The 16932-nt window shown below is 49.1% G+C and overlaps 2 protein-coding genes across 4 annotated transcripts in view; both read right to left on the reverse strand.

Moving 5' to 3' along the window:
* Positions 1–10: 10 nt before the first annotated feature.
* The window catches only part of LOC309362432 (uncharacterized protein), a gene marked incomplete at its 3' end in the record, with an annotated part of 79718 nt that continues 62796 nt past the window's right edge, over positions 11–16932 (reverse strand). The window contains exon 2 of the mRNA XM_081931782.1: positions 11–1140. Within this exon, the coding sequence (XP_081787908.1) occupies positions 11–956 (946 nt within the window). The remainder of the gene's footprint in view (positions 1141–16932) is intronic.
* LOC309362429 (uncharacterized protein) overlaps positions 9698–16932 on the reverse strand; it is a 34800-nt gene continuing 27565 nt past the window's right edge. For 2 of the 3 annotated variants that reach the window (XM_081931777.1, XM_081931778.1), the window contains 2 exons: positions 12769–12913; positions 9698–12503 (listed from right to left, as the gene is read on the reverse strand). In XM_081931777.1, the coding sequence (XP_081787903.1) occupies positions 10552–12114 (1563 nt within the window). In that variant the 5' untranslated portion in view covers positions 12115–12503; positions 12769–12913 and the 3' untranslated portion in view covers positions 9698–10551. The remainder of the gene's footprint in view (positions 12504–12768; positions 12914–16932) is intronic. The other variant, XM_081931779.1, reaches the window with a different exon arrangement.

Here is a 16932-nt window from a genome sequence, read left to right on the forward strand (position 1 = left end):
CCAATCTGACTGAAGCTCTTTCCACACTCCATACATTCACATGGTTTCTCCCCTGTGTGAGTCCGTTGATGTGTTCTAAGGTTTCCAAACTGACTGAAGCTCTTTCCACACTGTATACATTTAAATGGTTTCTCCCCTGTGTGTGTTCGTCGATGTAAATGGAGTCTTGAACTGTCACTGAAGCTCTTTCCGCACTCCATACATTTGAATGGTTTCTCCCCTGTGTGAATCCGTTGATGTGTTCTAAGGTGTGCACTCTGACTGAAACACTTTTCACAATCCATGCATTTAAATCGTTTTTTACTTATGTGAGTCTCTTCATGTGTTCTAAGGGTTCCACTAAATCTGAAATTCTTTCCACACTCCCTACATTTATATGGTTTTTCACCCGTGTGAGTCCGTTGATGTAATTTAAGGTTTCCAATCTGACTGAAGCTCTTTCCACACTCCATGCATTTGAATGGTTTCTCTCCTGTGTGAGTCCGTTGATGTGTTCTAAGGTGCGCAATTTGACTGAAGCTCTTTCTACACTCCATGCATTTAAATGGTTTCTCCCCTGTGTGAGTCCGTTGATGTGTTCTAAGGTTTGCAGTGAAATGAAAGCTTTTTCCACACTCCATACATTCGTATGGTTTTTCACCCGTGTGAGTCTGTTGGTGAATTTTAAGGTTTCCATTCTGACTGAAGCTCTTTCCACACTCCATGCATTTAAAAGGTTGTTCCCCTGTGTGCATCTGTTCATGTTTTCTAAGGTTTCCATTCTGACTGAAGCTCTTTCCACATTCCATACATTTAAAAGGTTTCTCACCTGTATGTGTCCGTTGATGTAAATTTAAGTGTCCCCTCTGACTGAAGTTCTTTCCACACTCTGTGCATTGAAATCGTTTCTTGCCCATGGGAGTGCGTTGATGTGTTGTACGTTTTCCACTGTCAGTGAAACTTTTTCCTCTCTCCATACCTCTAAATGGTTTCTCCCCTGTTTGAGTTCATTGATGTGAGATATGTGTGCTCATTCAGTGAAGCATATTCCACATTTCACACATTTTAATGGCTATTCCTAATGAAACGGAAGGTTCCCCATCTCCCGGAATTCTAACTGTCTTCTGTATCACCTTCTTCAGAATGGGCAGAAAGGAAATCCTGTTTGGGTTTCAAGGAAGAGAAGAAAGGGAAAATAACAAATCAAACACAATTAGCCCCTTTTCTTATTTCAACATTTCCTATATTCCCCTGCCTCCTACCCATGTTCCCAGTTTTTATGAAATGAAGATGCAATGATGTCAAATGATAGTAATGCATCAGCAACCTTTCGTAATCCTCAATCATCATTAATAAAGCAGCATGATCTTGGAAAACAGCCTTTTCAAATCAATTGTTTCCTCACAGGAAATACAGCTGCTCTCTGTCCAAGAAACAGCCCTCTCTTTCTCTGGTTCATGATTCCTTTGGACATTCCCCATCCTCTGCATCATAATCCTCCACCCACCCCTGTCTCTTAATGAATCACCTGCACAGTCCCATTGGCCTCAGGAGGTCCAAGTGGACTATTATGTGAGACCCAGGTCTACATCTTCTCCAGGGACTGTGGTCTGGGTCAGTCAGAGAACTAGTGACCAGGCTTGGTGCTTGGGGTGAGCTGAATGGGTGCTCAGGGAAGCTCCTGTTGTTGGAGATGGACCACCATCTACATGCCTTGCATTGGAGGGAGCAGGAGAAGCAGAAAGAAAGCAGCTGGCAAATTGGAAACACCCCACCCCAATGGTTCTTTATAATGTTGATGTCCTGCCTGATCTCGTGCCCCTCTGCTGATACAGAACTATCCTAATCTGACACTGACAAAGCTGGATATTCAAGGCAAAGGGATAACTGTACTTAGTAGAAACTTCAGCCTTGAATATATGGTATTGATTCCTTGATGCGCTGAAGTTGTGTTTGGTGGGGAAAATGACATGCACCTTATGGGGTAATCTATCCATCAATGGTCCCCACCCTGCACTCAGCTCTCACCTGTGGCTTCCAGAAGCTGTCAGCATGCAACAGGGGCCACGATCCCAGGAACAGTTTCAACTGGCTGGCAAAACCAGGTGAGGATAGCTGGTGGGTCTCAAATCCTTGGTGTGTTGGGGAATTCTGCTGCAGGTGAAGGCAGGCCCTGGTGGATGGAGAGGATGAGAACAACAGTGAATCCCACAGTCCAGAAGGCAGATTCTGCCCATCCTGCAGAGGAAAGGGAAGGGAGCCCATTGAGAAGGAAAACTCTGATCCTAAACTTTGCTGCCTCATGACTTATCTTCAGGAGAAGAAAATGCTATGGAGGAAAACCTACACAAATCTTGAGTGGAGTCTCTAAGATGCTTGGATAGTGCTCTGTTGGTGCTGACCTTTAAAGGGTCATAGTTGCATTTTTCAGGCATAGAAAAGTATTGATCTAATGTAGAGAGATCAATCATTCCTGGTCTATTGCTTCAAGAAGGTTCTGGTGGTTTTACTCTGTGTGATTCAAAGCTGGTGTTTTCTCTAGCTGGAACATTTTAGCTGATAAGGGAGTTCCCTTCTGCTGAGAGCAGGTGATTTGGGATCAATTGTTATTCTCATCCTCAATGCACCAGGCAGTGGAAAAGACACTTAAAGATGGAAGCCTGAGAGAGAGGAAAAGGTTTCTGGCTGCTTCCTGGGTGGGATTGGGGAAACGAAGATCTCCTTCTGAGAAGGCCTCTCCCCTCCCCTCTTCCTGGACAGGGAAGGAGCTTATGGGGGCTTATGGGGTGGGAAGAGGATGGAGGTTGCAGGAAGGAGGGGAGGGGGGACATGACCCCCCACTTTCCAGGGATCCCTCTGGTTGCCTTGAAGGGGTGGCCGATTCCTGGGAGGGAGGGAGAAGCCAAGGCGGCCCCTCTGGAGAATCCACGCAGGCGCCACCATGGAGAAGTCTCCCCAAAGACTGGTCTTCCTCCCCCCCCCCAATGCTGCCCTTCCCTGCCCCAGGGATGCTACCCCTCCCCACTTCCTCGACTCCCTCCCTCTGTCCCAGAGTCTCCCCTGCACCCAGAGGCCCCCACCCCTTGGCGCCTTATATGGTTAGGGTTATCTCTGCCGCTGCCAAGGCGCCTAAGGGGCCAAGGAAAGCCCCCTTCGCAGCACACGTGCAGGGATCCAGGCCCTTCCCATGGGGCCCACGAAAGGCGCTTTGGGGAGCTGGCGGGGGTCTCTGGGTCCTTTTCTCCCCTCTCCTCCCCCGGGAGCCCTTTGCCTCTTTGTCCTCGCTCCCGAGTCTCATTTCTTTCCTGCAACATCCACGGGGGGCGGGGATCTTCCTCTTCCCATCCTCCTCCCCTTTCCGAAAGCGCCCCCCCCCCGCGAGCTACGCCGCAGAGCAGCAATTCGGAGTAGAAGCTCCACTTGCGGGCGAAGCAGGCAGGTTGGGAGGGGGGCTCTCTCCCCTCATTCCGGAAACAGAAGCCGGATGGAGAGGAGGAGGAGCAGAAGGAAGAGGTGCGACATACGGGGGGATTTGGGGTTGTGGGGGCGGAGTGAGAGGAGGATGTACCAGCGAGGGAGAAATTGAGGGGGGCGAAGGAGAGGAAGGTTTCCCCCCTCCCTTCTTCCTTCAGGGGATGAGGAGAGCGGGAAAAGGTTGATCACGCCAATCCATTTGCAAAGCTTGTCCCCCCCCCTACAATGTTTGCATTGCAAAATCCTTCCCTCCCCACCCCACGCCATGAGCTTAGATCCATTCCATGTTTTAGGACGGTATTGGTGCACATTGAGCAGCGGGTTAGGCTCTGTGACACCTGTGTTACGGAAAGAATGGGGCTTGGGCTTTTGCACACACAGCCCCGACACCCAGGTAAAATTCATCCCTTCTGTCTCCGTCAGAGGTAACACAATGAGGCCAGGAATAAAACAAGGCAGCTGTTGATCTGTTTGCGCGCAGAGCCCCCCCCCCCATGCAAGGAGTGAAGCAGCCCAGAAGTAAAGCGCGTTGCAATTTGGACACCCTCAGATAGTCGCCCACCCCCCTGCCTTTTCCCGGCCAGCCTGAGAGATAATTGGAAAGGGTGGATTTCTTGACTCCACAATCCATCATCGCAGACCCGTTTCATTCAGGCATACAGATCTGCTCTTTGGAACAGTCTGCTTGGATCATGTGGATCATCAATGGATCATCAATGATGTCATACCCATCTCACGGAGGGGGGGGGCTCAGGAAGAATCTCCTGCCACGTGACTGGGGGAGTCTGGGGGCTGGCGGGGGTCAGACAGGGCTGCTGTTTTGCTCTCCTTACTATTTCAGCTCAGGTTTTCCTGGCAGAAGTTACATTTCATCAAGAAATGGGTGGATTCATTGAGGAAACGGGGCTAAGTGAAAGCATCCGTTGCAAAGAGGCAAATGTGTGTACTTTGTTACCATCCAGTGAGTTGTGTTGCAAAGGCTATTTGCAGAAAGGCGCCTATTGTATCACCTGCGGCTACATGCCGGAGTTTTGGTGTTTTTTTGGAAATGTGTCTGTGTAAATGCACTTATGTCCGTGCATTTATAATGGCAAGTCATTAAATCCCATGAGATCCACAAGCACCAAACCCGTAAGCCCACATAGGAGTCCAAAAGCACAGAACGAAGCAGCCCTATCAAAAGCTGGGTGTCTAACAACAACAGTAACTTTTTTTGTACTAGTTACAGATAGGTAGCCGTGTTGGTCTGCCATAGTCAAAACAAAAAAATTCCTTCCAGTAGCACCTTAAAGACCAACTAAGTCAGTTCTTGGTATGAGCTTTCGTGTGCATGGTATCTGAAGAAGTGTGCATGCACACGAAAGCTCATACCAAGAACTGACTTAGTTGGTCTTTAAGGTGCTACTGGAAGGAATTTTTTTGTTTTTTTGTACTGATACGGAAGGGGGGGGCATGTCTTCTTCACCTTCTTCTTAGCTACAATATATCCATTTATTTCCAATTGTCAATGTCAAAAGGGACTAAAATCTATAAAATTCATAGAAAATCAACGTGCCAATTTGCTCAATTTCTTTAGGACTCCATGACACCTCCCCTGTCCTCCATAATCCCTCAAGCAAGGTGTCAAGACCCTAATCCTGTCAAATCACTCTGCCAAATCTTTCCTCCGGGCAATGCCAGTACATGGACCATTGTCTTCTCATCACTAAGGAAGTGTTTATCTACGCATATCTCCAGCTCTGCATATTCCCCCCTCCCTCCTCCATATGTTAATCCTGTGTAACCCAACCTCTTCTTAATGTATTCATGATGTAACCTGTGTAACCCAACATCTTCTTAATGTATTCATGATGTAACTGTGATGTATTTTGCACTGTATTCTGGGACATGGAGGGAAGTTTCAAAAGTTCATGTCACCCCTTTCTCGCTGTTCAATCTCGCCTTGAACCTGTTGCACAATAAACTTGGATCTTCTGCAGTTTGCTCCTGTGCCCGGCTGAGCTCATTTTCCTCCGCAGGGACCCGCGGACTTAGTCTGACGAGCTTGGTGGCAGAGTAGCCTCGCACCCAGATTTTATTGTAACAGTACCCCACCCATCAGACTAGATTGCTCAAGCCACTCTGGGCAGCTTCCAAAAGAATAGAAGAAAACATAACACAACATGAAATATTAAAAACTTCTCGATAAAGTGCTGCTTTCAGGCGTAGGGCTTTCAAGGTCAGCACCGACACTTTGAACAGTGCTCGGAAGCGGACTGGGAGCCAGTGAAGTTTTCTTAGGACCCGTGTTCAGGGGCCAGCTGTTAGGGGACCATTCAGCTGCTGTCCATAACTGAATGTATCCCTTGCCGGAAGTAATCCATAAACCTCTCCTCCTCCGCCTTCTCGGGATGCCATTGGTGCGCGATGCTCCGTCTCTCGAGAGGGAGAGGCGTGAGTTGGGTGTGCTCGGCGTGCCAAGGGTTAAACGGAAAGATCTAGATTCCTAGACAGGAAAGTAAGAGGGGGGGCAGGGTCCTTCAGAGCGAAAGCCCAACCCCTCCCTTTCCTGCAAGAAGCCGGGCGTGTGGGGGTCCCATTGGTTCAGCTTTGCAGAGGCTGTTTGGGGGCGACTGCTGGGATCCAGTGAGTCTCCTCTTTCCCAGGACAGGGCCCATGGGGAGGGAGGGGGCTCCCAGCGTTACATGGCGAGAGGGGGGCAAGTCAGGGCGCGGAGAGTCGCAGGAGGGCAGCAGATCTGCTCTTCCTTTGCATGGATGCGCTGCTGGCCCCTTGGATCCAGGAGCGGGGAAATGCATGGAGAGAAATCCCATTCAGATGTATGGATCAGTCCCCTTGTATAACAGAGGTTGGCCGTGGATGTAAACATTTGGACATGAAATATACCCTGGTCCCTAAAACCTCACCTGTGCAAGGAAGGAAGGAAGGAAGGAATGAATGCAGAGAAGCGAAAGCGCTTCCTCTTGCAGGGCAGAGTAAACCTGTGGAACTCCCTCCCACAAGAGGCAGAGGCCACCAATCAAGGTGGTGTTAAAAGAGGAGGGGGCCAATCCATGGAGGAGGAGTAGGACAGAGTGATGGGGGAATCCTCTGCTCTGTCTCCTGCATAGGAAGCAGCCCTATGGTCTGATCCTGCAGGCCTCCTTTTTTCCTCCAGTGCTTAATGTTGGGATTCAGCCAAGGAGTCCGTGTGCTGGGTGATCTCCAGTCCTTGGATCAGCGACCCGAGCTTCAGCAGTCTTCAAAAGCTGGGCATGCACACTCAACAGAGTAAACACACAGCAGAAGTGGCTGGAGAGGCATATGTGAGCAGATTTACAAGCAGTTTATTCAGCACACATCAGGACAAAGGAATCATGTCTGCTCTCCTTCATGTCCAAACAAGACAGCATAAGCAAAAGCTATACAGTGGTACCTCAGTTAAGTACTTAATTTGTTCTGGAGGTCCATTCTTAACCTGAAACTGTTCTTAACCTGAAGCACCACTTTAGGTAATGGGGCTTCCTGCCGCTGCGCTGCTGGAGCACAATTTCTGTTCTCATCCTGAAGCAAAGTACTTAACCCGAGGTAATATTTCTGGGTTAGCGCTGTCTGTAACCTGAAGCATCTGTATTCTGAGGTACCACTGTGCACAAAGAGAAGTTCCCAGAAAGCTGTGCTGGAGTGTAAACAGCCAAGGCATTCAGAGCAGGAGAGGTCCTGCTGGAAAGGAAACAACCAGTGAAACTGTTTTTAAAACAGGAATCCAATGTGTTTGTCGTGGGGGGACTCAGTGGGGAGGGGTAGACCCATGGATGCCGCCTTGATCTCCTTGGACAAGGAGGTGGGAGAGAAATGCCATTCATAAAGAGAGGCAGCCCAGCCAATCATCTGGCTGCTGCATTTTGAGCCAGTTCCCGAGTCGCCTTCAAGGCAGTTCCACACAGAGAGCGTTGCAACCATCCCATCTGATGCAGAGCAGGGAGGACCAGGGCCATGTCCTCTCTGTCCCAAAAGGTCTGTGGGGTGGGGAACTAGCCTGAGCTGGACATGGGCCTCAAGCGACCATGATGGACCCAGGAGTGCCCTCAAGTATTCATGACTTGGGAGGGGCATGTTAAGCCAGTGTTTCCCAACCACTGTTCCGCGGCACACTAGTGTGCCGCGAGATGTTGCCTGGTGTGCCGCGGGAAAAATTTAAAAATTGAAAGATTTTTTTTTTAAAGTCAAATTTTCGATTGGGGCGCCGTCACTAGATGACCCCTGGGGTTCCCTCCCTCCCGCTCTGCGCCTCCCTCCTCCTCCTCCTCCTCCTCCTCCTCCTCCGGGGAGGCCCTTCCTGGCTCTCGGCCAAGGCTTGGCGGCTGCCACTCACTCACTCGCTCGCCCACCCGTCCCTCCATCCCTGCACCCGGCCTCTCCTCCTCTGTCCCCGGCGCGGGGGCTGCCGGGATCCGTAGTCCCCTCGCCCTTGGGCTCCGCGCCCGCGCGGGGTGCGCGAACTACGTTTCCCAGCGTGGCCTGGCGGGCCGGGCGTTTTATTTGAAGCGCTCTTCTCCCGGCCATGGAATGAGCGCAGCAGCGGCAGCCGGGCGGGCAGGGGCTCTTCCGCGCAGACCCCGCACAGCCTGCCTGCGCCCTCCGGAGATCGGGCGGCAGGATGGAGCCCGGGGATCCCCGCGGAGGCGGAGCGGCGGAGGCGGAGGCTGCCCCCCAGGTAGGGCTGCGTCGGGGGTTTTTTATTTTTGCAATGCTGCATCTGCGCCGGAGGGGACGCATCGGACCGCTGGGAGACCCCTTGGCGGGCGTGCAAGGCAATGCATGCGTGCAGGCGTTGCATGGAGTGCAGTGCAATGCAATGGCAACGCGGCGCCCTGCATGCATGCATGCAACTTCCACCGGCGCTCTGGACTTGGCAGGTGAGGGGGGTGCCCAGTGGGCGGCAGAGAGAGCCGGGAGGGCGAAGGGGAGCCGCGGGGGGAGCACCGGTGCTCCCCGAGCCGAGCCCGGGGGGAAACTTCGGCGTCGTTGCGCCGGGTGTTGGAAGCGGAGGCTGGCGGGGGCCCCTCACCTGCAAAACCTGGTCACCTCTCATATATTTCGTGCATTGCATTCATCGCCCGCTTTCTCCTCCAAGGAGCTCCCGGGGGCGCGCGTGGTTCTCCCCGTGTTATCCTCGCAACAACAGCCCTGCGAGGTGGGTCAGGCGAGTGGCCCAAGGGAGCACCCAGGGATTGTCCTGGCCAGGTGGGGTGATTTGAACCCTGCTCTCTGCCCGGTCTTCGTCCTCATTTAGCCCCCACATGTGCATGACTGTGCATGACTGAGGTTTCCCCCCCTCGTCTTGGCTATGGTGTGAGTCTGTGCTGTTAATTAATGGGGTTCTGCCTTCGGAGAAGATGAGCCAGCCCTCAAGGAGGTGATTATGTAATTTGCTAGCAATTCATGTCCCTCCCGGCGTGACGCTGCGCGCTGACGTCACGGGGCTGTAATGGTGGTGTGCCTCGAGATTTTTTTCATGAAACAAGTGTGCCTTTGCCCAAAAAAGGTTGGGAAACACTGTGTTAAGCAATGTAACATCATCATCATTATTGTTAGTTCCCTGTCTGTACAGTGGTACCTCGGGTTACATAAGTTTCAGGTTACAACTCTGGTAACCCAGAACTTTGCTTCAGGATGAGAACAGAATTTGTGCTCTGGCGGCGTGGCGGCAGCTGGAGGCCCCATTAGCTAACGTGGTGCTTCAGGTTAAGAACAGTTTCAGGTTAAGTACGGACCTCCAGAATGAATTAAGTACTTAACCCGAGGTACCACTGTAATCCGAATCTCCTAGAGCAGATTACAAATTTTTTAAAAAACAGTTGAAAACACATCACAGTGGTACTGCAGGTTAAGTACTTAATTCTTTCCGGAAGTCTGTTCTTAACCTGAAACTGTTCTTAACCTAGACACCACTTTAGCTAACGGGGCCTCCCGCTGCCGCCGCACGATTTCTATTCTCATCCTGAAGCAAGGTTCTTAACCCGAAGTACTATTCCTGGGTTAGCAGAGTCTGTAACCTGAAGCGTCTGTAACACGAGGTACCACTGTACTCTCATAGAAAGGCGAGTCCTACATTATTTGCTTTTAAGTGCACACAAACGCACCCGTCTTGCATGCTTAAGTACAGCAACTCCAGGGCATGAGCGGAGTATCGGCAGGGTAGGGGCCATGTGTAGAGCAAGTCCCACGCTGAGGTCAAAAACACGCACAGAGGCAGCAGGACTTCTTCAGTAATAGTTTACTGAGCTTTCAAAGCATACAGTTCTCACTGGGTCCCCAGTGAGGCACAAAACTTAGCTCCTGAGAGCAAATCCAGTTTCAGCAGGGCAATGGAGGTGTGTCTTTCGCTTCCTGTCTTCTGGGAGGGAAGTCAGCAACTCGGCATATTCAGGGGCTGCACAAAGCAAAGCTTTCTGCCGGCTGCTTCCAGGCAAATGGGCATCCCAGAAACACACACTGTGATCTGTGGTATGTTGCCATATCAATTGTTTTTGGAAGGTTATCTAGAAACCAGTATGGGACAATATATCGCCCAGCCCTCACTGACCACCAAGCAATCCAGATAAACCCTCACCCTTTCTCTATCAAAAGCTACTTTACATCTTAGATCATAATCACATTGTTTGGCATTGCCTTCAATATTTCATTACTATACAGTTTTACACATAAATACCAGAACTTCACATACACAACATGTATTAAAGACTGATTTCCTCCTGAGTTCATTTCTGTGAAGAAAAGAGTGGACTCTGAGAGGAAGACGTCCAACACTCCATACATTTAAATGGGTTCTTCCACGTGAGAGTCTCTGGATGTTCCTTAAACAATCCATTGTAAATAAAGCACTTTTTGCAATCTTTTTATTTAAACTGCTCCTCCTCTTTGAGTTTGTTGATGGTTTGTAGGGTTTCAACTCCTAAAGTTCTTCCTGTCCATGAGTCTGTTGATTTAGAACTTCCACTAGGACTGAACCTCTATCAACTTTCCTGATATTTATAAGGTTTGTGTTTTGTGTGAGTTTGTTGACATAAATCAAGGGTTCCACTCTGACTGCAGCTCCTTCCACATTCCATACATTTAAACAGTTTCTCCCCTGTGTGTCTGCTGATGTTTTCTAAGATTTCCATTCTGACTGAAGCTCTTTCTGCACTCCATGCATTTAACTGGTTTCTCCCCTGTGTGAGTCCGTTGATGTCCTCTAAGGTTTCCATTATCGCTAAAGCTCTTTCCGCACTCCATACATTTAAATGGTTTCTGTCCTGTGTGAGTCCATTGATGTTTATTGAGGTGTCCACTCTGACGGAAGCTCTTTCCACACTCCATACATTTAAATGGTTTCTCCCCTTTGTGAATCAGTTGATGTTTTCTAAGGCATCCATGATCACTAAAGCTCTTTCCACAGTCCATACATTTATATGGTTTCTCCCCTATGTGAATCCGCTGGTGTAATTTAAGGTCTCCATTCTGACTGAAGCATTTTCCACACTCCAGGCATTTAAATGGTTTATCACCTGTATGAGTCCGTTGATGTCTTCTAAGCTTTCCATTATCAGTAAAGCTCTTTCCGCACTCCATGCATTTAAATGGTTTCTCCCCTGTGTGAATCCGTTGATGTTTTTTAAGGTCTGCATTCTGACTAAAGTACTTTCCACACTCCATGCATTTAAATGGTTTTCTCCCTGTATGAGTCTGTTGATGTCTTCTAAGGTTTCCATTATGAGTAAAGCTCTTTCTGCACTCCATGCATTTAAATGGTTTCTCCCCTGTATGAGTCCGTTGATGTGTTCTAAGGTTTCCATTGAAACTGAAGCTCTTTCCACACTCCATACATTTATATGGTTTCTCCCCTGTGTGAATCCGTTGATGTATATTGAGGTATCCACTATGAGTGAAGCTCTTTCCGCACTCCATACATTTATATGGTTTCTCCCCTGTGTGAATCCGCTGGTGTAATTTAAGCTCTCCATTCTGACAGAAACCTTTTCCACACTCCATACATTTAAATGGTTTCTCCCCTGTGTGAGTCCGTTGATGTTTTCTAAGGTCCCCGTTCTGACTGAAGCTCTTTCCACAATCCAGACATTTATATGGCTTCTCCCCTGTGTGAATCCGTTGATGTGTTCTAAGGTTTCCATTATCAGTAAAGCTCTTTCCACACTCTATACATTTATGTGGTTTCTCCCCTGTGTGAGTCCATTGATGTGTTCTAAGGTTTCCATTGAAACTGAAGCTCTTTCCACACTCCATACATTTATATGGTTTCTCCCCTGTGTGAGTCCGCTGATGTAAACTTAAGTGTCCATTCTGACTGAAGCTCTTTCCACAATCCATGCATTTAAATGGTTTCTCCCCCGTGTGAGTCCATTGATGTCTTCTAAGTACATCACTCCGATAGAAGCTCTTTCCACACTCCAGACATTTAAAGGTTTTTTCCTCTGTGTGAATCCGTTGATGTAAACTTAAGTGCCCATGTTGACTGAAGTTCTTACCACACTCCCTGCATTGGAATCCTATCTTGTCCATGTGAGTCCACTGATTTGTTCTAAGTTTTCCACTATCAGTGAAACTTTTCCCACACTCCATACCTTTCAATGGTTTCTCCCCTGTTGGACGTCGTTGATGTGAACTATGTGTGCTCATTCAATAAAGCATATTCCACATTTTAATTTCTATTCCTCATGAAACCAAAGGTGACCCATCCCCTGGAGTTCTGACTGTCTTCTCCATCTCCTTCTTCAGAGTGGGAGGAAGGGAAATCCTGTTTGGGTTTCAAGGAAGAGAAGAAAGGGAAAGAGAACACATCAAGCTCCATTAGCACCTTCTCCTATTTCAACGTCTCCTACATTCCCTCACCTCCTACCCATGTTCCCAATTTTTAGGAAATGAAGTTGCAATGTCAAATGATAGTAATTCATGAGCAACTTTCAAAATCCTCAATCAATGTTCATAAAGCAGCTTGATTCTTTAAAGAATGATGTGCTGCCTGATCTCGTGCCCATCTTCTGATGCATGACTATCCAGAAACAACACTGAAAAGCAGGATATTCAAGGCAGATAGATAAACTGTACTTAGTGGAATGTGTAGTACCTTGAAAATGTAATATTGATTCTCTAGTGGCCTGAAGTTGTGTTATTTCTGGGGACATGAATTAATTCCCGTTCTGTCTTAAAGATCATAATCATACAATATCATGTGGTGTTAGGGGAGCGGTAGTACCTCTGGTGGGAGAAATGTCATGCACCTTATGGGGTAATTTATCCACTATTAGCCCCCACCCAGCACTCAGTTCTCACCTGTGGCTTCCAGAAGCTGTCAGAATGCAACAGAGGCCATAACCCAAGGAATGGCTTCAATCAGCCGGCTAAACCAGGTGAGGATAGCTGCTGGGTCTCAAATCCTTGGTGTATTAGGGAATTCTGTTGCATGTGAAGGCAGGCCCTGGTGGATGGAAAGGATGAGAACAACAGTGAATCCCACAGTCAAGAAGGCAGATTCTGCCCATTCTGCAGAGGAAAATGAAGAGCAGATGGGGCTCATCAACCTGGGAAGGAAGCCCATCGCGAATGAAAACTCTGGTCATAAAACTTTGGTGCACTCCTTCACTTCCTTTTGAGTTACCTTCAGGAGAAGAAAAAGCTATAGAGGAAAACCTACACAAATCCAGAGTGGCACCGTCTCTAAGGTGGTTGGATGGTGTCCTGCACACCTCCTTCCAGCCACTCCTGCAGCCAAGCTGGTGCCTAACGTACTGCTCTGCTTTCCTTGGGACCATCTAAGCCAGGCTGAGAAGGGGGTCTTGTTCTCTAGGCAGCCCAGGACCCCCAAACACACTGCCCAGGCTCACAGTCCTGCTAACACAGCAGTTTCAGGCAGAGAGATGAACTCAGACCTGTGTATCAAAATCTCTCCAATGTGGAACAAGGAAAACAGAAGCGCTATTTACATCATACATTAATTAAAAAGTATTCAGAATATTTGTCTTTTGAAGAAAAGACCACTAAGTATTGGATGGCCCCTTCAAAGCTAATGAAAGTCTTGTGCCTGGAGCTTTTGGAGGTGCAGGACCAGGAAAGCTTCTGCCACCATTATCCTTCCAATTGGGATTCAGGCCTCATCATGCAACAGAAACTGCCCTGGTTGTGCTGCTTGATGATCTCCGATGCGCTAGAGTTTGAGGGGAAAGCTGTTTCCTGGTTCTGCTAGATCTCTCAGTGGCTTTGGAGACCTTTGGCCATAGTGTCCTACTGGACCCTCTAGGGGAGCTGGGGGCACTGCTGTACAGTGGTTTCCCTCCTTCCTCCTGGGCCGTGTCCAGAAAGTGGTGTTGGGGGATGAGTGTTCTGAACCCTGGGTTCTCACTTGTGGGGTGCCTCAGGGCTCTGTCCTCTCCCCCATGCTTTATAATATCTATATGAAGCTGCTGGGAGAGATCATCAGGGGTTTGGGCGGGGTGTTCACCAGTATGTGGGTGATACTCAGATCTTCTCCTCATTTAAATCAGAACCAATGAAGGTGGTGAATGCCCTGTGTTGGTGCCTGGAGGTGGTTTGAAGATGGATGGTGGCTAACAGATTGAGCTTGAATCCTGACAAGACAGAAGTACTGTCTCTGGGGAACAGGAGGTGGGCAGGTGTGGGGGACTCCCTGGTCCTGATGGGGTAACTGTGCCCCTAAATAACCAGGTGTGCAGGGGTCATTTTGGACTCACAGCTGCCCAAGGAGGTGCAGATCACTTCTGTGTCCAGGGCAGCTGTCTAGCAGCTCCATCTGGAACGCAGGCTGAGACCCTCCTTCCTTGCAGACTGTCTCGCCAGAGTGGTGCATGCTCTGGTTATTTCCGGCTTGGACTACTGCTATGTGGTCTACATGGGGCTACCTTTGAAGGTGACCCAGAAAGTGCTACTGAATGGGAGCAGCCACCAAGACCACATATCACTGCCCCTAAAGGACCTTCCCTGGCTCCCAGTACATTTCCAAGCACAATTCAAACTGTTGGTGCTGACCTTTAAGTGTCATGGTTGCATTTTTCAGGCAAAAAAAAGTATTGATCTAATGCAGGCTTCCTGAAACTCGGCAGTTTCCTTTCTGCTGAGAGCTGGTGGTGGGATAAGTTGCTATGAGGTTATGAAGAACCTTTCTTGTTTTGGGGAACCAGATGAAGCTGGTTTAAATTGGAGTGAGCCAGGCTTGTTATCCAGTCCCAAGGTTACTCTGACATTTAATATAAATTACAAGGCCGAAAGGCGCCTGGTCCCACTTCCTAGTCTCCTATTTCTCTACTCAGCTTGTGTGATTCTTACTTGAGTGCAGTTTTGGTATGCTAAGTTAGGGTTTTACGTAAGTTAAGATTTTGCTACTTTTTGGATCCTCTTATGCTTCTTTGCCTTCAGTAATACATTTATTTGCTGAATGAGATCCTTATGGAGCAGTAAGATCTGCAACCTAAAGCCCTCAACAGCCTCGGCCCTGTAGACCTGCAGGAGCATCTCCACCAACATCGCTTAGTCAGGACAGGGAGGTGCTCCTTCTGCTGATTCCCGCCCCCCACGAGAAGCGAAGTTACAGGGAATCAGGCAGAGGGTGAGGAAATGGGCAACATTTTGACATTTAGAAGAGAGCTGAAGGCAACCCTCTATCGGGAGGTTTTTAATGTCTGATGTTTTAATAATATAAATAATAATAATAATAATAATAAATAAATAAATAAATAAATAAATAAAATTTATTTATATCCCGCCCTCCCCAGCCGAAGCCGGGCTCAGGGCGGCTAACAACAATCAAATAATCAAACAATGAAATAATCCAACATTCTAAAAACATTCCATTATAAAATGAGTCTCCTCTCTCCCAACATGGGGCCCATGGGGAGGGAGGGGGGTCCCAGCGCTGCATGGTGAGAGGGGGGCAAGTCAGGGCGCGGAGAGTCGCAGGAGGGCGGCAGCTCTGCTCTTCCTTTGCATGGATGCGCTGCTGGCCCCTTGGGTCCAGGAGCGGGGAAATGCATGCAGAGAAACCCCATTTGGATGTATGGATCAGTCCCCTTTTACAATAGAGGTTGTCCGCGGATAGAAACATTCAGACATGAAATATACCCTGGTCCCTAAAACCTCACCGGTGGAAGGAAGGAAGGAAGGAAGGAAGGAAGGAAGGAAGGAAGGAAGGAAGGAAGAGAAGAGAAAGCGCTTCCTCTGGCAGGGCAGAATAAAACCTGTGGTACTCCCTCCCACAAGAGGCAGAGGCCACCAATAAAGGTGGTTAAAGGAGGAGGAGGCCAATCTGTGGAGATGGTGATGGATGGCTCCTCTGCTCTGTCTCCCCTATAGGAGGGAGCCCTCTGGCCTGATCCTGCAGGGCTCATTTTCTCCTCCAGTGCTTAGTGTTGGGATGCAGCCAAGGAATTGGGGGCAAATGGCAGCCCCCCAGCTGTGCTGGGCGATCTCCAGTCCTTGGATCAGCATGAAACTGCGACCCGAGCTTCAGCAGCCTTCAGAAGCTGGACACGCACACTCAGCAGAGTAAACACACAACAGAAGTGGCTGGAGAGGCATATGTGAGCAGATTTACAGTTTATTCAGCACACATCAGGACAAAGGAATCATGTCTGCTCGCCTTCATGTCCAATGCAAGACAGCACCCCACCTGAGGCACCACTTTAGCTAATGAGGCCTCCTGCTGCTGCTGTGCCCCTGGAGCACGATTTCTGTGCTCTTCCTGAAGCAAAGTTCTTAACCCGAGGTAATATTTCTGGGTTGGCGGTGTCTGTAACCTGAAGCATCTGTAACCTGAGGTACCACTGTACACAAACAGAAGTTCCCAGAAAGCTGTGCTGGAGTGTAAACAGGCATGTGACACACAACAGTCATGCCTGTCCCTTAAGATGGAACGGAAATATTCTAACACTTAGTTCCTCCAGATGCAAGCGTGGCCTCTGAGATTGCTGGGGGTTGGACTAGATGATCCTTGGGGTGCCACCCACCTCTATAGTTCCATGAAAGCACCACTGGAGGTCTCACAAGCCAAGGCACCCAGAGCAGGAGAGGTCCTGCTGGAATGGAAACAACCAGTGCAACTGTTTTGAAACAGGAATCCAATGTGTTTGTTGTGGGGGGACTCAGTGGGGAGGGGTAGACCCATGGATGCCGCCTTGATCTCCTTGGGCAAAGAGGTGGGAGAGAAATGCCATTCATAAAGAGAGGCAGCCCAGCCAATCATCTGGCTGCTGCATTCTGGGCCAGTTCCCAAGACACCTTCAAGGCAGTTCCACACAGAGAGTGTTGCAACCATCCCACCTGGTGCAGAGAGGACCAGGGCCATGTCCTCTCTGTCCCAAAAGGTCTGTTGGGTGGGGAAGTAGCCTGAGTTGGACATGGGCCTCAAGCAACCATGATGGACCCAGGAGTGCCCTCAAGTATTCATGACTGGGGTGGGGGCATGTTAAGCAATGTAACATCATCATC

Source organism: Podarcis melisellensis, assembly GCF_964234715.1.
Source record: "Podarcis melisellensis genome assembly, contig: HAP1_SCAFFOLD_248, whole genome shotgun sequence".
Classification (NCBI taxonomy): domain Eukaryota; kingdom Metazoa; phylum Chordata; class Lepidosauria; order Squamata; family Lacertidae; genus Podarcis; species Podarcis melisellensis.